At 36.4% G+C, this 23,995-nt stretch overlaps 1 protein-coding gene across 1 annotated transcript; it reads right to left on the reverse strand.

Annotated features, from left to right (window-relative positions):
• Positions 1–253: 253 nt before the first annotated feature.
• CYTH3 (cytohesin 3) lies at positions 254–23,143 on the reverse strand. Its single transcript, XM_009951581.2, has 12 exons — positions 23,048–23,143; positions 22,480–22,544; positions 21,981–22,047; positions 17,576–17,694; positions 13,340–13,420; positions 11,245–11,357; positions 9,650–9,798; positions 8,731–8,842; positions 1,418–1,494; positions 1,264–1,335; positions 978–1,132; positions 254–326 (listed from the first exon to the last, which is right to left on the reverse strand). The coding sequence occupies exons 2-12, from the start codon at positions 22,515–22,517 to the stop codon at positions 254–256; spliced, it is 1,056 nt and encodes a 351-aa protein (XP_009949883.2). The 5' UTR covers positions 22,518–22,544; positions 23,048–23,143.
• Positions 23,144–23,995: the final 852 nt, after the last annotated feature.

Consider the following 23,995-nt stretch of genomic DNA (forward strand, 5'->3'; position numbering starts at 1 on the left):
AAAACAAGACTTCCACGTTTTCAGTTGAATTAAGTTCCAATATAATAATCCTCTGGGATTTTGAGCTTACTTCAAATTATATGCCAATAACTATTTAGCCTGAAAGCTCTTGCCAAGTTTTTATGTCATAGTAAAGTGTACATATATAAAATCTACAGTTATTGTCTTCATTTAGTTTGTTCAATTTTTACATTATCACTCAACTGTATGCTCATTTATGGGTTGATCCAGGTATACAAGTTCTGATCATGTTCTATTTCTTATTTGCAATTCTTCGTTTCCTTGTTGCCAGCATATCATAAAAGGGATCCCTGCTGATACTTGCTCTAGAAGAGAAAAAAGGAATCATCAGTTTGGTTAACAAATATCTGTTTTTGAAAACTAGAACTATTTTGTTCTCTCTTTGCTGTGGATGACTCCATACTCTTAATTAGATAATGGATGGTTGACTTCTAAGCATCACCAGTGTTTCTCTAGGAAAAGATGTGGTTCAGCTGTGATTTGTTAGGAGTTCATACCTTCATCTTGACCACCATTTCTTTTTTTAACTGTGGGTCTGCTTTATAAACCTTCCAAGATGAAGTCAAGCTGTGGAACTTTAAAGCCACCCTGCCGACATGCTTAAGATAGATGTCACTCAAGGTAATTATCAGATGAAGTAGGAATCTAGTAAAATCAGGGTTAAAGATGATTCACACAAGGCTTTACATTTGCTTAAAAAAAAAAAAAAACCCCAAAACCACCCCCAAACATCCACATTCTCCTCCCTTGAGTTAGTAGCACTGTTTCCTTAGGGCCAGAGGCTAAAAGGAGACTTGTCTCTTGGTCTGTCAAGCCCACGTGGCTTGTCATTAATCCTAGAGGACGTCGCTGCATCAGAATTCTTCAGGCGACTTACAGACCAAATTCCCTCAGTATCTTGCTCCAGAAGGAGCCCACGCTTCGTTTGTGAAAGACATTTAAGACCTTAAACTCACTTGATAGATTTAATCCACTCTTCCTTCTCTTCTGGGGTGGGAGCAGATATTCTATACACAACATGGTTGCCTTCCACCACTCTGCCATCAGCTTCAGTTTTACACGCTTTAATGACTTGACCTTTATGACTGGGGTTATAGAGCTCAAAGCAGTTCTGGAGGGTAGAAATGAAGAAATAAATTTAAAACCAAACAAAACCTACAAACGTTTCCATTTAACACTACATTGAAGTTATGCACTGTTTACGCCTCTTCATTTAAAAAAAATATTATGAAAATATCTTACTGGTTTTCTAGGGTCTTCAACTTCTCTTATGCTAAGATTTTCTAATGGAATAATTCCTCTAGGTTCTTTGTCCTAAAAAAATTAGGAAAATATCACATTATTAACCACTTAAATATCTTGATTACAAACCAAGTTCACTGTAATATATACTCACTGTTGTGTATTCAAAGTAATACAGGCAATTATCAGTCAGAATAAACCATCTCCGTTTCCACGTTTTTACTCTTCCCCCTGCAATCAAAAGGTATGGCTGAATTAAACAGATGTTGCTGTCAACGCTTCAACAATGGGTAAGGAAGTAATTTAGTTTTGCTTGTTTTTCAAAATATGGCTTGATTACTTAATTGTAAATGGATCAGGCACAGATGAGCTGAGGTTAAATAAACACGTTACTGTAACCTTGTACTAAGATCAAACTCCTGAGACAGCATTAACTATGGTGCTGCTGACCAGCCACAAAACTTGCATGCTCTGAAGTTGCAAATGTCTCCTCTCTTACAGAGAATGAATGCAATAGTTCAAGAGTCAGACCTGCTCCCTCTGTCCATGCCATCACAGCTGCTTACCACATCAAAATATTAATACTATACAGCCCTCAGAAATGCAGTCAGTGCTGTTATGGCAAAGGGAGGCCAATCACCAGCAAAACCAGTATCTGGGTTCCAGCAGCAGGGACAAACCTCTCCATAGCCTGTCTTGTAGAAGGAAAGGATCCCATCAATAAAATTAAGGGCATTTAATCACCTTCCTTTCACTCCACTCATGAGCATACATGTGATTAAGAACCTATTTCTAATTTCAGATTTAACATCAAGTGCGTAAGACGCTTACAGACATTATTAGCATAACAAATATGATGTGTCATCAATAAGGAGCAAATCCTATGCCAAAATGTACCATTTTTAGTTACTTTTCATCATTTAGTACTTTAAAAACATGTTCTCTTTATGGGTCAATATATCATTGAGTACACCTGATAGAAGAAATAGCTACTGCTCCAAAAGGGTCAAATTTTTCCTGGATTAACAGTTTGGACAACAGCAACCACAGTGCTCCTCTTTCCTATACCTGCTGATCTCACAGTGTAGGAAACAGTTCACTTTAGAAACACACATTATTGTCTTGGCCCTTTCAGCTGGTTTTCTGCCATCAGCTACTTCAGAACATGTCTAGCATTCCACAATTACATTATTTTTAAAACATATTTCTAGGAAAAACTATTGTAGATAAAGTATCTATGTGTTATTAATATACAAGCTTAGTTTCACCATAGTTATCTGACTTCAGGATTACGTCACCACCTGTGCATCATCCATTCAGCAGTGATTTAATGTCCTTAACCCAACATTTCAAAATAGTTGATCTTGATACTGAACACGCGTGCATAAAAAAGTACCATTAATACACACAAGACCCCTAATTTAATGCAAGTCATGTAACTAAATCTAAGACAGAAGCATAATTTTTAAACCTTTTTGTTCTACTTGAGATAGCTAGGTTTTGTTTAATACAGAAATCCAACTCATATTAAATTAAAGAACAATTCTAGGAATATAATGAAATTTCTTGATAACAGCCTACTGCGTGTTTGCATTGCAGACCGAGTATATTGCATGTCGTATCTTCCTTTTGCTCGGTTTCATGACCTACGCGATAACCCAGTGCTAACATACTGCAATGTTCAATGTACTCAACAAACTTTATGTTTCCACTACACACACACACACACACACACACACACACACATCTTAAGAAAAATTTAATCTGCAAGCAGGTGCGGTGAAATAAGAGAAGGCAAAATAGTGCAAGATGCAGAAGCCGTGACTGAATGAATGGTTGAGTGAACTGGAGACAGCAAGGGAAGAACTGGTGGCATTTTAGTACAACCACTGTGACAGGTCCTTAAATAAATCATTGTAGAAACATTCAAACTGGCACGTAAGTCGCTACAAAAATTCCCATCACCTTGGCTGAGAGCCCGCTCAGGTATCAGGAAATATTTGGGTTAGGAATGGAAAGCCGATGAACTTTAGCTTGACTCACTTCCAGATCAACAAATAAGCAGCAGCTGACTCAAGACGACTGCCAGGGCAGTCCTTCCTATCGCCATAACATGATATTTTTTCATATAACCCAGTGTTCACTGCCGTGACTTTAAATCATGTTCTGCTCACTAAGGTTAATACGTTAACATCATTTAACATTTTTACAGCACAAAAACGTCACCATGTTTTCCAGGCTAACAGGTAACATCAGCTAGCATCAAATGTCATGGCTTCCCCAGTTCTAGTAGAAAACCAATTCAGCAGCAGAGGATGAAACAGGCAAATAGGTTACTATCACAGAGGCAGCTTAAACTGAACAAAGGTGTTTCTCATAAACAGTGATATCTTGTCAAAATACAATAAAAAAAGATCAGGTAATAACCGTATATTTAAAAGAAGGACTGCTTATAATTTAAGGCAGAAACAATAGACTTAAAACACACACCCCCTAGAACAATATGAAGTGCCAAGCAGTAAATGACAGTTGAGTTTGCTGAAATTTTTCCTGACAACATTCCCTCTCTTTGGAAAAGCCAGATTTCTCAAACCTGAAACCTTTTGTAATCATGCTGCAGTTTTGATGAAGCTTTTGTCATGAAACATTTCCTAGCTCCAGGACAGTATTGATGTTGAAGCCAGAAAGAAGATCAAATATTTCCAACAACACCCCTCTTACTGCTACCTTCTCCATAAAACAGCCAGTAACTCACTGGGTTACAGCACTCACGTGAGTCGTGCAAACACCCCAAGTCCCTGCTCCACCAAGCTATGAGTTGCTCTTCTCTTCCAGAAAAACAAAAGCAGCAAGGCAGGATTTTTTGGTGGGATAAGGAACTATTGTCACAAATAAGTCTGTCTCCCCACCCCATTACTTAGCTGCAGCTGTCAACAGAACTCTAATAAAGCTTGAAAGGCAATCTGATTTGTACTCACCGAGTTCACAGGGGCCACCATATAACATATATTTAATATGCCTTTACAAAGGGCTAAAACCCAAGCAGCTGGTTGGTAAGGCTTTGCAGCCCGTAAGCACTGCATGCAAGACTAATGGGTAAGAACTTACGATAACAAAACATTCTTTTCCTTGGCAGAGACTGCTGTAGGCTCACAGAACAACAAGCAAGTGTTTAGTATCATACTTTGTATCTTATTCTGTCTCCCAGCCTTTTAGAGATTAAAACTGGAGGGATTTAAGTTAGCAGAAGAGGTTCAAGAAAATCTGAGTATGAATCCATACACATTTACAGAAATGGAGAGAAGTGATGTACTACTGAAAGATCTAGCTCATTAAAATGCAGAGACATCTCAAACAACAAAATAAAGCAGCACAATATCTTGTAGGTGGAAATCTAAGGAAACAACAAGAAAAGGCTACAACAAGGTAAAATGTACAGGAAGAGGAATAGGAACCCTCTTCACCTACGTAACCCAACATGGGATTTTTTTTTTTCCAACTCCGGACAAAGTACAAACTAGAGAACAAGGTAAAAGAAACCACCTATACTAAAGGGAAAAAGAACTGGCAGTGCCTTAGGAAGCACCAATTTCAAAATTAAAAAAGGCGTTAAGACTAAAGGCACCAATGTATCTGAAGTTAGAAAATTCTACCCAAATCTTCAGCACATTTATATAAAGTTTGAGAGGGGAGAGAGATGCACAGATCAAGAATGCTTTTTATTTTCAGTTCATTTAGATACCACTAGGTGGAACAGACTGAGGAACTGTACAGTTACACAGATGACTGGATCAAAGTTCGGGTTTCTTTGAAAAAGAAATTTCCCTTGACTCCAACATTAATTGCCTCAACCTAGAAAAGCATCAGTTACCACGAAGGCCAGGCAGGTACCAGAAAGCACCATTTTCCTCATCAACCACCGCTATTCTCTCACCCCAGATTAGGGGAGAGAAATGACATCCTCTCAGGGACAGATGCACTGGAATAAGCACCACTGGCAGGATGGGCCCAGATGCAAAGCTTCTGGACAATCTCCAAGCTCTCAGTAACTGCCTGACTGGCAGAAAAAATTAACACGATCATGTGCCTAGCTTGAATCATTTCCTCTCCAGCTTGGTGAAAAGAATGTAACAGTTTCCTTCTAACTAGAAGAAAATATTACGCAAACCAAGCTATTTGCCAAGAGAAGCTGTTTTAGGCAAAGAAATGCGCCTCTCTGCAAAGTGACTGTAACTTGAGCACTAGGAAAGAGAGCACCATGTCAAAATAACTTAAAGTGGATGGCAGAAAATTTCATCGTACCAACACCACTAATAATTATGACACAGAAAAATCTAAAAGCTCATAACGTCTCAAGTTGCTCTAAGCAAGGATTCATTGGCACTCAGCAGCTTTCATTTTTTTACTCGTAGCATTCATTTTCATTATACCATGCTTCAAACAATGCAGAACTGAATGATAATTTAGGTTTACCAAGATAAAGTTGTCTATATAAAGCCACCAGCTGAATATAGATAGATAAAACCAAAATTGCTGTCTGGCTGCCAAGTTTGGCACTCGGACTTACACAAAGTCACCTCTGAACAATTCAGAGCAGCAAACTCTCCACAAGCATTTTGCACCCTCCCAGCTTTCCAAAACCCAGTGCCAGGCTAGAGATGAAGGGTGGTCTTTAGGACAGATGAATTTTACAATATATGAAAGTTTCACGATATCCATCTCCTGCCCAGAAGATAATGAATGAAGTGAGCTGGAATACTAAAAAGAGGGGCACGGGTTATAAATGGGAAGAGCTGACTATAAGAGACACCAAATACAAAATACTGTCTTAATATACTCAGGGTTTGTGAGACGTCTTAGTCATATTTATAGTTTTATATAAAACTTCCTATTTCAACTTTCACGTATTATCACAACTGAGCACTTAAACTCTTATGCAGGAATAGAGTCTCCTTAGCATTTCAACAATGCTGAAACTTTTAATATCAGCATCTTCCAGAACTGAAGGAAACCCTACCCGTTTCACAAGTGTTTCCCAACAGAAAGGGCTGTAAAAATGCAAACACTGTGGATCAAGACAGCACTCTTAACACAGAGTTTAAGCCTCCTAGCAAATAGGAAACTCAAGGAAGAGGAAAGAAAGAAAAGAAAAAAAAAGAAATAGCTGGGTTTACTTCCGGTCAATGCATCTAAACTAGCAAAATGTATTTGTCTGTACCAGTCCGTGTCTGCTGAAAAAAAACAGTCTTTCACAGAAGCACAACTTCATACATTTACAGACTGATTCACCGGAGGCTTCTGGACATGTTTAATTTCTTTCTTGAAATAACCATCACACCATGGGAGTGTTACGTGCAACACCCTTCCGTTTCACACATGCTTTTGCTATTGGTTTTCTGTGTGCTGTCTCTCATCTACATCGTACGTAATAAAACGTTGGTTTTATTGACCTTGTGCCAGAGCCAGAAATGGACTGTGCAGAAGTACCTGGCAGCTCTCAAGGACTTTCAGACACCTTTCTTCTTCAATTTCTTTGTTCCTCTGTTTTTTATTAGATCTCTTATATGTCTTTTATTGACAGTTTCGTCCACAAGGGATGTTGTCACTCCTCTACACACACTCACACCCTTGCTTACACTCTCAGTACCTGTATACAAGAACGCACTGGCAACAGAAAGAGAAACACACAGAACATAGGCTTACACCCAACCTCTTCTCCAGAAAGCACCTTTTATCTACATCATTTTGAAAGCCTTTGCTGTTGAGATAGCAAAATGGAGAAAAGCTGCAAAATCATCTTTGAAATTGTGCCAGCTGAGCCAATGCACGTCAAAAACCAAGAGCTTTGCTTTTTTGTAGTCAGAAGGACAAAGAGCTCTATAGCATCTGTAGCGCAGAGGTCGAAGTAAGACATTGGAGAGCACGTGAATGAATTCCAAATGCAGCCTTTTTACACCTATTTCCTTCCAGCACTAGCATGACCACTAATTTTCAGGTGCAATCAGTAGAGTGGGCCCATGGCTCTAACCAGGCTCTACTTTCACCATACTCACCCCCATGTGCACCCCCCAGCACACATCCCTTTTCGCACTTTAGTCATCATTCTCCAAGTGCAAAGTTCCTTCAACTTTAACAAGCAGTTATAGATTAAAGTGGCCAACAACTGGCTCTATGGGAGCGTGTACTAGTGTTTAACATAGAAAGGGTTTAGTTCACTGAAAAACAAATGTTAAAATTAAATTTCTTTATATAGGAAAAAAATTCCCTAAGCCCTAGTGAAAAAGTGAATCACATCAACCTTAAAAGTTTCTGTAAACACAGGCATCTTGCAGTGCCAGGAGACTGCAAATTACCAGAGGTTTCTGCATCCCTCAATTTGGTGCTCATTTAAGATTCTGGTAAGTAAGCTAAATACATTATTTACAAAGGAAAATAAGCAGGAAAAAGAACAGTTTTTATAAATGCATAATTCAAATGTAATATTATCTTTCAATAATCTAAGATAATTGATACACAAGTAACAAAATCACTCTAGAACTTCATTACAAGAGAAAGACATGTTGTTTTCTCTCAGTAGAAATTATTCTTCCCTTGTTATGTTCTTCAATGAACGAGAAAAGTACACTGAATAGTCATCTTTATTTTTCTGCTTTACATGTAACACTTTCTTCTTTTGCAGAATACACTTGCATGTGAGCTAGACACTGACATGCCAGTCTTTCAGAGTACCACTGATGATACTGTTAGTGACACTGAGTGAAAAAGCAAAATGCTACAATAAATCTGATTAAAAGAAAAAAAAAAAAAAGAAAAGAAAAAACAAAACAGGAGGAAGGAGGAAGAAAATAAAAGAATGAGCAACTGAAGAAGAGGGGACTGGAAAGCAATCAGATACGTACCTCCTAATGCAGAATAAGCAGAGACAGCCAGTCACAGAACAGAAAGGTGATAGGTCATAGGCCATAAGGAAAACAAGAAGGCACATTTAAACCACTCATTTAAAAATTATAGCCAAAACCAAACCAAGAGAAACTCACAAATAATATGGAAAAATAAAGACATACAAAAATAACTATCTGAAGAGAAATCCTTTTTTTTTGGTATACAGAAAACTGAGTTGAAATATCACACAGTTTTCCGAAATGACCTTATGGAGACTTAGTTGTTATTTACCAGTCACAGCATGTGGTAAATACCATATGGCATTTCCTTTTTGTTGACGAGTTTTTACTTCTCATGTATCAGAAATAAAACTCCAAAGTTTGAAACAAGAGTGCTCAATTTGGATATGTAAAATAGGAAGTAACAACTTTCGGATGTAAAGGAGTTACTTATTTTTGGTTCATACATTTTAAAATACAAATTACAAAATTAATCCTATTACCTTCACAAGAAAGCAGACACGGAAGCCGCAAACATGTTAACAATGAACAAACATATAGCAGCAAAACTGCCCTTATAACTAACCTAATTTCAGCAGCCAACCTTCTCTATCTGGATTAAAAAATGTATGCGTTAGATCATTTCCATCATCCTCTGGAATTTTAAATGGCTCATTCTTAATACTTTCATATAAATTCTAGAAGAATAAAAAAAGAGGAAAAAGACCTCATTAATAAATGTCTAACACAACATGCAACCAGGACATCTTACTGCTTCTCAGATTGTTTGTATAAAAAGCATAGGAAATACTGTCCATAAAATTATGGCACATCCCTTCTCAATCTTTGTTTACTACTTTGATTAAGTTTGATTTTAAACTACTTCATCTATAAATGTCTTTTTTTACAGATCTTATAAACACTCCTAGCAAAGACATTTCTTCTCTAACTTCAGCATCCAGCATTTCAAAGGTTTCAGCTTTAGGTCTCATTTAGTACAAGTTTTGCCAAATGAATCTGGGTTTTCAGAAAATGGTTTAGACCACCACACTGTCTCAGAGAAATAAGTATTTTTACTGATATCTCAAGGGACAGGAGGAAGCTCCACAAGACACATGGAAAGAAATGAGAGGCAACAGTGGAACAATGATTTTTACTATTTTTTCCAGCTTTCTCTGACTTAGCCAGAAATACTACTTTTTTTTTTTTTTTTTTCCCCATGAGAAGCCAATTCCACAAGAGTTTCACCATCAGCAAACTACGGAGAGATATACAGAGTATTTTCTCTGGAATCTCCTCTCCTCAACAAAAGACTGAATATAGCGAGAACTAGCTCAAAGCAGCTGTGAATATCAGAAAATGCTTCTTTCAGCTACTCAAATGGTTACGCATGACAGAAAATGTTCTTTCTTTCCCTCGACAAATTTGTCTGAGAAGTTGTACATGCTTCTAAGTTTACTATTAAAACCACAAAGCAATGCCTTGTCTTACCCAGTCTAACTTACCCGTAGTAGTTCTTCTGGAAGATCTCCACCTTCATTAATTCCACGATTCATGGAAATAAACCTCTCTACTGTTGGTTTATCTCTTACATTGTGGTTGTGTAGACTGGTATTTAACATAATGATTGCAAATGAAAGCACATAGCATGTATCTGAAATCAGATTTGAAAAATTAAATCTTTCTATGTGTTGTGGCACAAATCTGTAAAATGAATATATAGCTCATCCTGACTGATAAAGAAACAGGTAGTCAAAAAATCCTGAACACCACTATACACAAAAGCAGACTCAAATCTGTCTTTAAAATGTTGAAACAAGCCTAAGAAGAAAAAATATGTAGCAATTCAAATTAAAAGCCAGTATGAGAAAAACAGTACAAGAGAATCCAAAACAATTTTTTACTCTTTGAAATCATTCCTGTCACCCTAAGTTAACATTTCACTTGAAACACTGAAGCATTGTTGGGCAAAACAGTCTCTGCACACAGATTTTGCCTAGACTGTATTGGTAGATCCTATAATACACTTGGTCAGTCAGAATCCTACTCAAAGTACTTTCAAAGGTTTCTCCAAAGAGAAAGAACAGCCTCTTCAAAATAATATTTGAACTGTATTTGAAGAGGCTGAATATGACATTGACTCAATTTCTTGGCATACACAAGGTGGATACTACCACTGAATAATGTCAAAAGATGACAAAGGAGATCTTATCATGCCTCTGGACGTGGTTATGATATAGTAAATTCTCCCAGAATTCAAGTACAAGATCCTGTGTAAGAAAAAGCAGGACGGAAACCTCTCTGCTGCATAGAGGAAAAATGTGTTTGCATCTTCATCATTTTGTTTTCAGTAAGTATTCTCCCCTCTAGCTGTTGCAGACCCGCTTTATGTTAACCTTTTCCTAGCCTATTTGTTCCTCAAACTAAGTGATCAACAGCAAGCTATGTGTGTATATAACTAAACAGGCCAATGATGCCAGAATGCAAAGGCATTCTGTGCAGCATCACAAAGTTTTGTTAGCTTTTATGATTTGAGTAATTCTAAACCAAGTAATTCAATGGAAAACTAAGGTGCCTTTCTAACTGAGATAAATTATTGCTAAACAGACTGCTAAAGAGAAAGGATACAGTCTTCATAACAAAAAAAGATGACTTTCTAGATAATATACTATAGCCACATATAGGTGGACTTGATACAGAGAAATTAAGGTGTAAAGTCCTTATAACTGACAGACAAGACTACCCAACCTATTGCTCTTCTGTCTTTAAGCCCCTGAGAATCTTACTTTTCCAATTCCTAGCCAAAATCTTTGCTGACATTTCTAAAGTGTGTTTTATACTTTAATTGGCTTAGATACATATTAATTCCTAAGTTTTATAAATGGAAATGCATTCTGACCATAAGTTTGTACCTCCTGGAAAAAGTGTAGGATTAGACAGTTCCATTTTCTCAGTTCTCAGAAGTTTATTACTTCATGTATTATTTTATCCTAAACTTCCAAAATGGCCACCATCTCCTTGCATCAGATGTAGAACACCACATATGATCAAAAAAATATATATATATACTTAAGAACTCCAGTTGTTTCCTGTGACTAACCTGTAGACTGGAAGACTCCTGGGTTACAAAGACAATAGCGTGAAGCAAAAGCTTCCATCATACGATCAATTTTTTGAGCCTCTCCTGGGAGTCTGAAGCTCCACAGAAACTGCCTACAAAAGAGAAGAATAGTTGTTAGACTCATTCCAATATTTATATATTAAGCATATATTACTAATAATCAGAAAGAAACCAACCAACCAAACAAAACCAGCAATGTCTATATAAAATGTCCTAGAAATATGTTCTCAATCTCTCAACACACAAGTCAGGAGCTATCATAAAGCAACATGCACAGATGGCTAGCCCAGTAATTCAGCCAGCAACACTGCATGCTATCAGGCAAGATAATATGGCAGTTCATATTCTGAGACTTTCTCTTTTTTCCGGCCTAGTAAAGAATTTTCTGTATGCATCCCATTTTTGCCATGAGAATGCTATGGGGAAACAATCAGTTCAATCCTCCCTGGGTTTCCTGGCTACTAAAAGCAATAAACAGCTAAACTTTACTTACAATGTAAAAAGAAACATTATCTAAAGTATTTCTGGTAGGGGAGAGAAGCAAGGAATACAAAACCACTTAACATCTTTACTTGAACTCATCAAAAACATTTTAAAAATAGTAACAACAAGAAGAAAAACTCCAGTGGTTAGAGAGGTGCTGCCTGTCTAGTGTAAGTTCACCCTACAAGAATCAGACCTAGATCTTGAAAAGAAAGACTCATTATATCATCTCAGAAATTTTGTAATATATGCAGGAGATCTGTGCTCCTGTTTAGCAGCATGAACTGGAACACAGTTTTTACTTTCATAACTTACTGTTTCTACATATAGGTACCCTGGAATGCATACAGGACAGAAGTCTTCACAAATTTACTTTTGGCACATTGTGGCACTAAAAAGCTCCAATGAATTTCACCACTTACTCTTTTCTTTCTTAGCAAAAGAATGATCTGAATTAAAACAGGATCTAAACCAGCAAAGTGACATGCTCTGCCATGCAAAACAAGTTCTCTATATTCCCTGTACACTGGGTGCCATATAATAACCATTTATTCCTCAGTCTTCATGAGTTTTCATTTTAAGACATATATTAAAGTCTCACAGGCCATCTTTAGTTTGTCAGCTCTATATACTGTCTTTTACTCACCTCGTGCAAGGTTCCAAACCAGATCACGAATTTTGTAAGCTACCAAAATACAAACATTTAATAGTAGCAGCTGCTAAGGAAGAATAAAGTCAAACCTAATGATAAATGGGGTAAATGAGACAGGAATATGAAGCCTCCCAGACGAGCTTCAGCAGCCAGAGAAAAGGCTTCCTTAGCTCAAACCTCAGGCAGCTCAAGTTATCATCCCCACATCACTCAACCATAGCAAAGCTGTTCTGACTCCATATCACAAGGCACTGCACCAGACACAAAGATCACACGGACTTTTCAATTTATCTGGTGTCAGAAGGGAGTCACTTGTGGCAAAGAAACTAGCAGAACTGTCTAAATCAACTTAATTTGCTAGATCTATTTTGGATTTCCACCAAGACAAGAAGGGACTTCACAAGGTCACTGTATGCTGGCATCCCAGAGAAATCAAGTAAACTGTTCACTCAGCAAGGGAAAAAAAGCATACTAAGATATTATACTTCTTTCACATGACAAGTGGGAAACTCTGTAGAAAGCAGTAGGAAATGACTTGATTCAAAGTTACCTCTTTGTAATTGAACATAACCACTGATTACAGTCAGGAGGATTCCCCCCCTCCCCACCCAGAGGAGTAAGTTGAGGTGGAAGGAAACAAGAAAGAAGATGGCAGCAAAGAATATTATTTATTTGCTTGGGTTATAGGTTTGTTTGGTTTTTACCTATCTCTGTGCTAAGATATAAAACAGGCACAGCAAAGAGTTACGGCCTTCAAAGGCAGCACACACACAGCAATTGGAAGGGTTAACACAGAGCTGTCTGCTAACTTGCACAGTAATGCGTATAATTGTGCTGAGCTGTGGATCAGCTTTCTGACAAATAAATCAACACAGTGACTCATATGAACGTGCAATTTGATAGAGGAAGCTCAGGCCAAAAAAGAAAGAATTTACTCACCTTAAGGCTTGTACAAGATTGAGATCAGCGAACTCATGGAGTTCAACAAAAGCCTGAAGAACTTTAATGTTAAATTCATCTCTATGAAAGACAAAAATGGAAATAGGTAATTACAATTCTGAAATTTAAAGACTTGTTAGTTATCTCTATTTGCTTCCAAGAATAAGCAAGGAAATAAAGAATCATACTGATCAAAACAAGTAATCGGAAATAGTTTACACATTTATTCGAGAGGTATTTTGCCCATTTTTGCTAGTAGGTTAGCAAGAGTCAGTACAATTGAACTGATTTTAGCACTGATTACTTAAATGACCCAAAAATGGCCTGGACTTCTTTGCTTCACATTTATTATTACTGCACCTGCCTTGATATGGCATGATACCTAATAAATTTATTCAGTAAAAAGTCTTTTGCAGAAATTGCGTCATGAACCCTTAAAATAAAGGTTAATGTAAGATTAATTTCTTCAGCCATGCAACACATGAAAAACAAACTATCCTGGTTTTTCCTCTAAGAACAGAAAATATTAGAACAGTATATAAATTTATATACAAAGAAGGGGAATAGAAATGCTTCAACTGATTGTACTTAAGAACAGCTTTTTAAAAGAGCTACTTAGTATGTACTACATTCTTACTCCACTCTCAAAAATCATTACAATGAAAGTTTACTAAAATCAGAATAGGTTTTGAACAGGCTTCCTCTCCCATATCTTTTACATTGCCATGTAAATCATGAGCCAAATTATGCATTGTTTGATACAAAGGTGTTTAAATGCAAAAGTAACATTTAAACATTAATGAACACAAAACTCTTTGGATGTAGACACAATTTAGTCTATACCGTCACTGAGTTCACATGCCAGAAGCGTGAAGTTTATAATCCTCAGTGTACTTTAAATACATCACCAACACAGAATGTTGCATATCAGCCTCCACTGAAAATAGAAAGGTGTGCATCCATCAAGAATTACCTGTTGCATTACTGACTAACTGCATAGTCAGACTAACCTACTACACTCAATAGTAAATATCTTAAAATGAACTATTCATCCATTAGGATGTCCCCATATTTTTTAGAGAAAACCACATCAGCTCTGTCAAGCAAAACAAAGCAATTCTCATCAAATTTAGTAATGCACAACTCTTCAATGCAGTGAAATGAAGTGGCATAATAGTACAATAAAAGAGAGCACTCAATTTGGTTACTTTGTTACTTTAAGCCAAATATTAATTTTGCTTATATGTATGTGAAGCTGCAGTAATTCAGAACAAATACTGGCCTCATACTCTATAATTTTTGCTCTCCTAGGTTTTAATGTAGACTGGATTAACAGTGATACTTGTGCTGGGTACAGCTCCAAAGACACAAGCCAAATATCAAGAAAGATCTAGGAAGCTACTTAGAAAAATAAGTGAAGACTTACCCACACAGAATCACAGAATGTCAGGGGTTGGAAGGAACCTCGAAAGATCATCTAGTCCAACCCCCCTGCCAGAGCAGGACCACCTAGAGTAGGTCACACAGGAACGTGTCCAGGCAGGGTTTGAATGTCTCCAGTGAAGGAGACTCCACAACCTCTCTGGGCAGCCTGTTCCAGTGCTCTGTCACCCTCACAGTAAGATAGTTTTTCCTTATGTTAATGTGGAACCTCCTGTGCTCCAGCTTGCCCCCGGTGCCCCTTGTCCTGTCACTGGCCATCACTGAGATGAGCCCGGCTCCATCCTCCTGACACTTGCCCTTTACGTATTTATAAACGTTAATGAGGTCACCCCTCAGTCTCCTCTTCTCCAAGCTAAAGATACGCAGCTCCCTCAGCCTTTCATCAGCTCCACCCCCTTACCCACATATAAAGAAATCTTAAATCTTTTATAGGATGTAATTAATCCCCTATTTATTGTATACCACTTTTTTCAGTTTGCTGAGTGCTGTAACACTACAAAAGTCAATAATTTAAAATATATCTCTTTATGGCAGAAAGTTACACAAATACTTCATTCTGTTGACTATCTGGGTCTCGTCTTCAGCTATGTTTAGCTAGAATGCAGAAGTAATTCATGATGGGCACCCAAGAGGGAATGGCAAAGTAAAAGAGAATGTCCTCAGACTCCAAATGTCTTGATAAAAGATACTGCATAACTCAACAAAAACTCATCTATAATATGCACTGCCATTTGCATAGCACAAATCACATACAGCGCCAATAGCCTGTTTCTGAGGTAGTCACAAAAGCAAAACTAGCAGCTTAAGAGCACCTCCATTGTCACATTTTATTTTATCCTAGGATATTTATTTTACCCCAGGACCTAGAAGTCTAATACATTCTTTTCAGAGGAACATGATTAAAAATTATTAGGATTCTAGGAAATTAATGTTGCAGTTCAAAGGAGTATGATGAACCAATTCCCCATTCCAGACCCGATTACCTTGAAATTTCTATACACACTCCTGAAAATCAGATTGTCATCTCTTCACCTTCACCCCCCTTACTAACTCATGTAAGTGAAGAAAAAAAAAGACAGAAATACCATTTGCTTTCCCATTGCCATATTAATGTTACACTCTTCACAGAAATGAAGAAACACAGAAAAAACAATTAAAGTAGACTGACTGGATACATTGAATAAAACTCCTTTTAAAGCAAAAAAAAAAATTAAATTTCTTTTTTACTTTAACTGCTGCTTAAAATAGATAGGCTGCTTCTGCCTTGTGGCAAAATAGGAGCAGTATGTTAATTTTTTTCACTTCTCCTAAAATTTTTTTATCCAGTTGATAGACTTTACACAAAATTTCATTCAAATTTGCTATTGAGTATGACCACTATATTTGTCTGTATTTAAGTCCTGAAAAATTCAGAAGATGTAACTGAATTGTGTATTTTTCTGAATACATACTCAATATTAAGAAAGGTTGCCCTTATTTTCAGATTAGACCACAGTGCTGCCCAGCAGCATCCCTGCCAGAGATGCAAAAGAACAAACAATAAATTTTTTAATTTTCAATGTGAACCCATAAATAGTTACACGAATATTATGGATGACTCCAGCAGGCCTGGACATACTGGTTAAGACCTTTCTGCATGAGTACAGGTATTCTGGGAATATGGCTAAAAAAAGGGGAAGTATTTCAGAAGACAATACCAAGGTAGAGAGCAGCTCTCAAACGCAAACACAGACTGCTTTATACAAGCTTTGTTACTGTTTTGCAATTATGGACATTAACTTAAGTGATTTTATAATACTGATTGCCCAAATATTCAAGAGAAACAACACAATGCTGTTGTATAATAATTGTTGAAATGTCTACATATACTGTACAGAAACTTCATAGCGAAGATCTGTGATTCTGTGATCTATTTTCAAAATATATGTATTACAGTAAACACTTCCATTAAACCTACTAAAGTCAGAAGGAAATTGCTGAGCACAAGCTAAGCTGCTGATGCTGTGAACAGATTATGGGTGCCTCAAAAGGGATCTGCCAGAACATATCACTGCAGGAGTATACCCTAAATGAGTCAACTTTTAAAACTCCGTAACTGGCATCTGAACCAGAACATGTGCAAGCATGTAGATACATGTACTCCAACCCACTGTTCACTTTTGTCTTTTTCTTCTGCCTTTTTCAAAATCAATTCCTGGGTTGCACAGCAATGGAAGTAATTTGCGTTTTGATTGTGTTTTGCAATAGTATGCATAAATACGGCTGTTGCATGTTTATTGTACTAGGATTGATAAAGATACGGTGCAGCTGCCCTTTGAGACACCTATTTACTAATGGGAAGTCTGTGTGCAGGGAAGAAGACAACACTAAAACCTGCTTACAACTATTGTCTCAGGAACTACCCATTTTAATAAGTAATTTCTTTACTATCCAATTATTAGTGATTGTAAATCACTCCTTGTCTGGGCACAGTACCAAGAACTGTTGCAATACAACTCTCAGACATTCCAAAAGCTTATAGTGTTAAATTCAGCACTATAGCCAAGTTTAAGGGTATTTTCTCAAAATAGTAAGTTACAATGAATTAAATATCATTCCACAATGTACCCATTTAAAAAGAAAACAACCTAACAGAAAAAAATCTATTACAATACTGTAGTAGTTTTACTTCCTGCTGTAGCTTTTCTAGTAGTAGAGTAGCTCTCATGCAACCTGTGAAGGGGAAGGTAAATACCAAAACCTTTAACTATGCTTTGTAAACTCAGGAACAAAGTTGCAATATTTTTATTTTACCTTTCACCGAGGTAATCTCCAATTACTGTTTTATTTAATCCTTCTCCTTTATAAAGGAACTGTGCAATGTCTTCTGCAGTGTTCTGCAGGAGGTCATTTTCTATCAGAAACTGTATTCCCTAGGAAGAGCAATTCCAGAAGAAAAGGCATGTTATGTTTTCTTCCACAAGCATTTATGCAAATACCGCTCATAACATTTGGTATTAATATACTGACACAGACATATACATAGCACATTAAGAAGTACATTAGCCTATAGATACTTTTTTTTAAATGAAATGGTAAACACATGTTTTTCAGTTAGATAAGCAATATTTAGTACTGGTTTAAAGATTAAAAAGAGAACACATTTTTAAGGCTAGAAGTACTAGGTGGCAGTTTGAATCCCTGAACAGTAGAAATATCAAATATTAATTGAATAATGATTCTATGTTGTTCTTTGGAGTTGATGTGTGAGTTGCCTGTTCACAATATTGAATAAAAATCTGCAGAGAAGTAATCTGTAAAATCATATAATGAAGAGGTACATAGGAACAACTTAACCACCACCATGATATAAAATGAAGCATCTGTTATAATCTACAAACTGCAACCCAATACATCAAGCCACTACTTGCAGTAGAAGTTGCGGCTGAACATACTGAAACCAGTTTGAAGTTTATGCTGACACTGGGATCATCAGTGACTTCTGGTTGTTCTAGAACTAAACTATTCACAAAGGACTTGAACTAGACTATTCACAAAGGACTGTTCATGAACCAGTCAAGCTTCTACTACGGAGCTTCTATCAAAGCCAGGAGAGTCTTACCCTGTCCCTCAGTGGGTACTTGATCAAGCCCCTGGACTCCCACGCCTCCATAAATTACTGGCCCTACAACTGGCACACTCTAGGGATGCCCAGAGAACTTTCTGCAAAGTGGTAAAGAAAGGAGACTAAGAGTTATATAAAGATTATGTAATGGCTGGAAGGGATGTTATTCCAACACTCAGCAGGTCATGAAGAGATAGTGCTCTTCTTCCCCACCACACACTCCAATGAAGATGTTGCTATTCCTGCTGATTTCATAAAACTGTTAACAGCATGCTAGTGAGAAGTAGGAATGGCAACTAAGTAATGTTAATGTCTTGGATTCCAAATATGTACAGAAGAGATTAATAAATTATTCCAAATCTTTCCTACTAGAATATTTCATTATTTCAGAAATATTAGTTTTTCAGTTTCTGCAAGTGGAATGTATTTCTTTTTTATTTTATTACAACTGGGAAAACTTCCCTTTTTTTAAAAAAATATATAGCATAGAAGGCCCTGTAGTAACATTCAAAAAAGTAATTATCCTTCTGTTTGGTTGATTCTGGGTTTTCATAATGAAATTATTACCTGCCTGACAAAAGAAATCAATTTTCTGACCTAATTTAACAAAGAAAATAATTGTGATGTTAAAGCTTGAAGCTTTTTTTTTTTTAAAAAAAAGTCTGGAATGCAATTCTCTCAAAGTAATTTTATCATCATCTGAAAACTTAATTTCAATGACAGGCTGGTATTCTGACTCTGACAACTTAATGTTTTTATAAGCCAATTCAGAACAGACATGATTTTGTCGCAAAGAATATATCCATTCTATCTTGAAGCACAAATAGCTGAGCTTTCCCCAAAGATGATCCCTTCAAAGCTTATTTGATAACTGTTTGTACAAAAAATTCATTTGACTATGAAACATAATGTTTTTTTCCCATACCAAGTTATTCAAAAAGCTTTCTCAGCTCTGTCAACCAACAGATAACCTTCCTTCTATCGGACATCGGAAATAGCAGTTGCTGATTGTTCAACCCTGGACCATATTATTCATGTTTAGCATAAACAGACTGATCAGAGTAGTTTTTAAAAAGTTGTACAAGTTACTGAATAAGATAATGGACATGACTAGAAGCATGGAAAACAAATTTCTGTGCACAGAGGCAGATACTTTAACATACTATAAAAATCAATTTAATTTTCCTTTTTCTGGATTTTTTTTCCTGTTTTTTATTTGTGGGTTTTTTGTTTTGTGGGGTTTTTTTATTATTCTTAAGACGTTAAACAACCAGAAGTCAAATAGACAGGAAAAGGAATATGTCTGGGACAACAACTCCAGCGTCTGGAACAAACGGTAATATAGGTCAGCCAAATCCCCATCAACTCCTACGCTATTTTTTGTCTTGATGTAAGTTTTCTTTCTGTAGACTGACATGAGACAGAAGACAGCTGTACTAGTTTGACCTCCCCACACAAAATTCACGGCTACAGTAGTGAATTTTGATATTCGATATTCACTACAAATATTGCATAGATTTTTTTAAGTTTGTGCAATGAAATCTGCTTTGAATGTCACAGCTTTTTACAGTAACTTAATTACAAATTTTGCAGTTATTTAAATTCTGCCTTTGTTGTAGAGAATGCATTTTCTGGGCCAAATGCCGGCAGTACTGACTTGAGTGCTCCAGATTTGAAGCATAGCTTTACGTCTCTGTACAGGGATTCTTTAAATGTTCTACAAAATTACTATTACAGCCCTTCCCACACTAGCTAACCAAGTCCAAACAGCAAGATACACGATATTACATCACATAACTGTGTTAAAGACAGCTATTTTGAATGAGCATTTGCTGAGTGGGTGCAGGAAGAATTGCTCTACATATAGGTTACACACTAGAAAATGTAAAGGTCTTCAAATAAAAATGGTAAATTACCTCACTGTGTTCCTGCTAATATGAAAACATTATAACTCTTGTTATTTGGTTTTAAAGAAGAAAACCTGGGGGATCCAACATATGTATTATTACCCCAGTTCTTTCACATTTCTAACTCTGGACACCATGTTCCCTCCCATTAATGAATGAAAAACACCCGTTTCACAATGACCCCAAGTTAATTCTTTCAATATTAGAAGGACATATATTTTAGCTGCCTGTAATTTAAAGTAGCAGCTGCAAACAACAAGCTGATCTAGCTTTAGAGCAGCCAGCTACTGCAGGCCACCACTGATACATAGACATTGTTAAGAAATTACTACTGTAAGTCTGTTTACCACATTTAAATTATGTTACAGTAGCAATGCAGCCACAGCATCTATTTATAGAAATAATTTCACCAAACAAGAAAAGTAACAAAAAATAGTTAACATTGGAATGAAAGCATCTGACATCATCCTGTGACTTTGCCAGAAACTTCTAGGACGTGAAAGAGCTGGAGGACAACAGCAAACTATCAGGATATTTGGGGGTATTCTGCCCTCAACAGAACTGAAGTTAGACAGTCACCAAAGCAGAAAATAAAAATAAAAGACATGGTCAGTAGCTTAAAAAGGGTTCTATATCTCAAAGTACTTGAGTGTTTCTGGTAAACTGAAAACAGCCTGAAGAACAGCAGCCATCAGCATGCTTGAAATACTATAGAAAAGCCACCAAAATGTAACTGAATTCAATACACTTGGAAAGAAAACATGTCAAGAACTAACACAGGACACAAAAAAAAAAGCTAAACAATTTCCAAAATCACCTTAAAGAAGGCTCTTCACAAATTCAAAATGACTACAAACAACAGAAGGCAGTAAAACAAAGCAAGGAAGATGTAAAAAGAAAGTAAAGGCTTATGTCAAATGTGCCAGAGCAGCTCTTTTAAATACATCGGAGAGGTCTGTAAAACCATGTACAGGTCCTAGAATTTTCCAGAAAATTATCAATTATTTAAGGAAAGTAGAGGCACTGTAGAGAAATGAACTACTTTACTTCTTGGCTAAATGCACAGTAGACTTCTTTAAAATGGTAACCAAGTTTCTATCTGCAGGTGTTTGTACAAGTCATGTAAGTATACATATATATATGTATACAAACATTTGAATGTTCATACTTGCCTTTTTCACAAACAAAATTTAGATGTGCAAATGTAAAAGTCTATATGAGAACAAATTAAAAAACCTTTTAAAGGTATTTCAGAAGAAACAAAAACAAGAGGGCACACACACACAAAAAAGTATGGCCTCACTAATAACCAAACATCTAAATATTTTTAAAACTACATTCGACATACCAATATAGAACACCTCTACTGGGTACAAATAATCTTTCTGCAAGCCAGCTCAATCAATACCTGGCAGCTCAATCAACACCTGGCATATTTGACTGTTGATAAATAACCTCCATTATCAAAAAGGTTTGCTTAAGTGAAAAAAGCGCACATGACTGGCATACGATTTGATGACTGCTTCTAATTTAATCCTCTGCTCAGTGTGTTACAGGATATACAAAGAAGACCTGCGAACTTCTATTATCAGAAATGTTTTCTTAAGAAAAATACAACTGTATTTGTCATAGATCATATCACAAACAGGAACTTGATTCCTGACAAGTGGAAAAAAAAATTCTCTACCTTCTTAGGGTCCATGTTGAATTTCTTCCTTCCCATGGCTATTTGCTTATTTCTTTGTGTAGTTTTGCTAGACATGGAGAAAAAGAAGAAACAACAAGCAGCTATCGGTTGCTCTTTACAAAAACAACTACTTCCAAATGTGCTTCTTTTAATTTGTATTTTGGTTACTCTGTATTTTCTATGACAAAACCAAGACATTCACTTTTTCTAAGGGGGAAAATTATGTTGCTATTTTCAGTTCTTTCAAGTGACTGCAGCTTCATAGAACTTTATCATTATCAACTGAATAGACTAAAATATTACGTTCTATAAAACATATTCTGTATCGAAACAAATGACACACCTGCCAGGATAAAGTCAGGCTTTAGAGACTTTATAACAGATTGAATAAAGGTGATCCAATGTTTGTTTATCATGATAAAGTTATTTTTATTTGCTATTCCTGGAAGACCTGTTCCAAGGTCTTACTGAATCACATCCATATGTTAGCACTACTTACCTTTCTTCTACACTAGTCAGATTATCAATTTCTGTCATAACCTCGGCAATTTCAAATTTTAATCTCTGCCAAAAGAAGGAAGGACAGTATGTTAACCTGCATTAAATTAAAACACTTTCTGAAATCGTCTATCATATATTAATACTATCGACTAGGTTTTATTTTCTAATATTAGCAAGTCACCTGAAGAAAAGCGATGAATCTTATGACTTCTTTAGATATTTAACTTAAAGATTTTACCACAACTGAATGACTATTAAACACATGGATCTGAAATCCCAGTGTGTGCACATGTCACAGCATCAAGACCGAACTGCCATTACCAATTTCAGTGTAAGATTTCGTTACCCAGGTTTCTCACTCACTCCTACCCTGCATGTAAATCTGCTGTTTAATGAGTTCCTGATTACACAAACCAAATGTGTACATATGCACATACCGCATTACATAAATACAGAAGTTAGCATTTTTAAAAACATTCTCTGGAATTCATACCTAGATATGCAGTTTACTGTAACTTAATCTACTGAAGCAGTCTTCTAAGGACCTTTACAGAGAAACCGATTACCTCAATATCATCAATCAGTTCTTTTTTCCTGCGACGAATATTTAACAGCTCTTCTCTTTCTTCTATGGAGAGGTCATCAGGCACTGGAATAGAGCAAAATGTAAGTCTTTTAGCATTTGTGAAATTCTCATGACAGAAAACTGAATGAACCCAATTAAGAAAACTAAGTTTACATGAAACATCAGGGCATTTTTTTTAGCTGGGATCATTTTCACAAAACAAACCAAAACAAACAAAAACCCTAACCTAATTTATTGAAATTCTACTTTATAAAATCATAAATAAGGTAATCGAATTAATGACTATGGACAGAAACTCCCTTTCAAAAGAAAGCCAGACAATAATAGGGAACTTGTTATCATATAATACGCGGTAAGATTTGGCTCTACAGCTTAATGGTCAAATTCAACTCTGATATCATTCCGGTTATTTCAGTAACAGACCAAAATTCTTCATGTAAATGAATGATGATTCAGAAGACATTACCATCTTTCAGGGAAAAAAGCCAAAGAAAAGCCAAAGCTATATCCAACTCATTATCAAGATGCGTATCCTGGTGCTGATTTCAGACATCAGAATTTTAGCAGTACCCCTTCATCTGGTTGTTTTGTAGAGCAGAGACATAGGTAAATACAATACTATTAACATCCATAACAAATACTTTCCATCAGCAGGACACACAAATAACTGGACAGTCAAAAGCAATTCTTTAATACAGTGTATCACAAACTTATGTTTTTGCATAACACCATGTAAGTGAGTCTGAAGTATTTAAGTCAATTTTAGGTCTCTCCTTGGCTATCCTAAAACAAATACGTTACCCTGTTGATAAAAACTACTCGCTACTGAATATGCAAGCGTGTTTCTGCACACAGCTACAGCTGTCACTCAGTATAGCAGCAGCCCCTTACCCTGTAGTCTCTGCCTAACACTCAGCAAACATGAAAA

Source organism: Leptosomus discolor, chromosome 14 (genome assembly GCF_034619465.1).
Source record: "Leptosomus discolor isolate bLepDis1 chromosome 14, bLepDis1.hap2, whole genome shotgun sequence".
Lineage (NCBI taxonomy): Eukaryota > Metazoa > Chordata > Aves > Leptosomiformes > Leptosomidae > Leptosomus > Leptosomus discolor.

Excerpts from the sequence above, each read along its gene's own strand:
- CYTH3 (XM_009951581.2), bottom strand. The coding sequence starts at position 22,517 with ATGACAGAAATTGATAATCTGACTAGTGTAGAAGAAAG. Across the intron at positions 22,048-22,479 it reads CTGACTAGTGTAGAAGAAAG|CAAAACTACACAAAGAAATA; the intron begins GTAAGTAGTGCT and ends CTCCATGTCTAG. Across the intron at positions 13,421-17,575 it reads GGAGATTACCTCGGTGAAAG|AGATGAATTTAACATTAAAG; the intron begins GTAAAATAAAAA and ends TGTCTTTCATAG.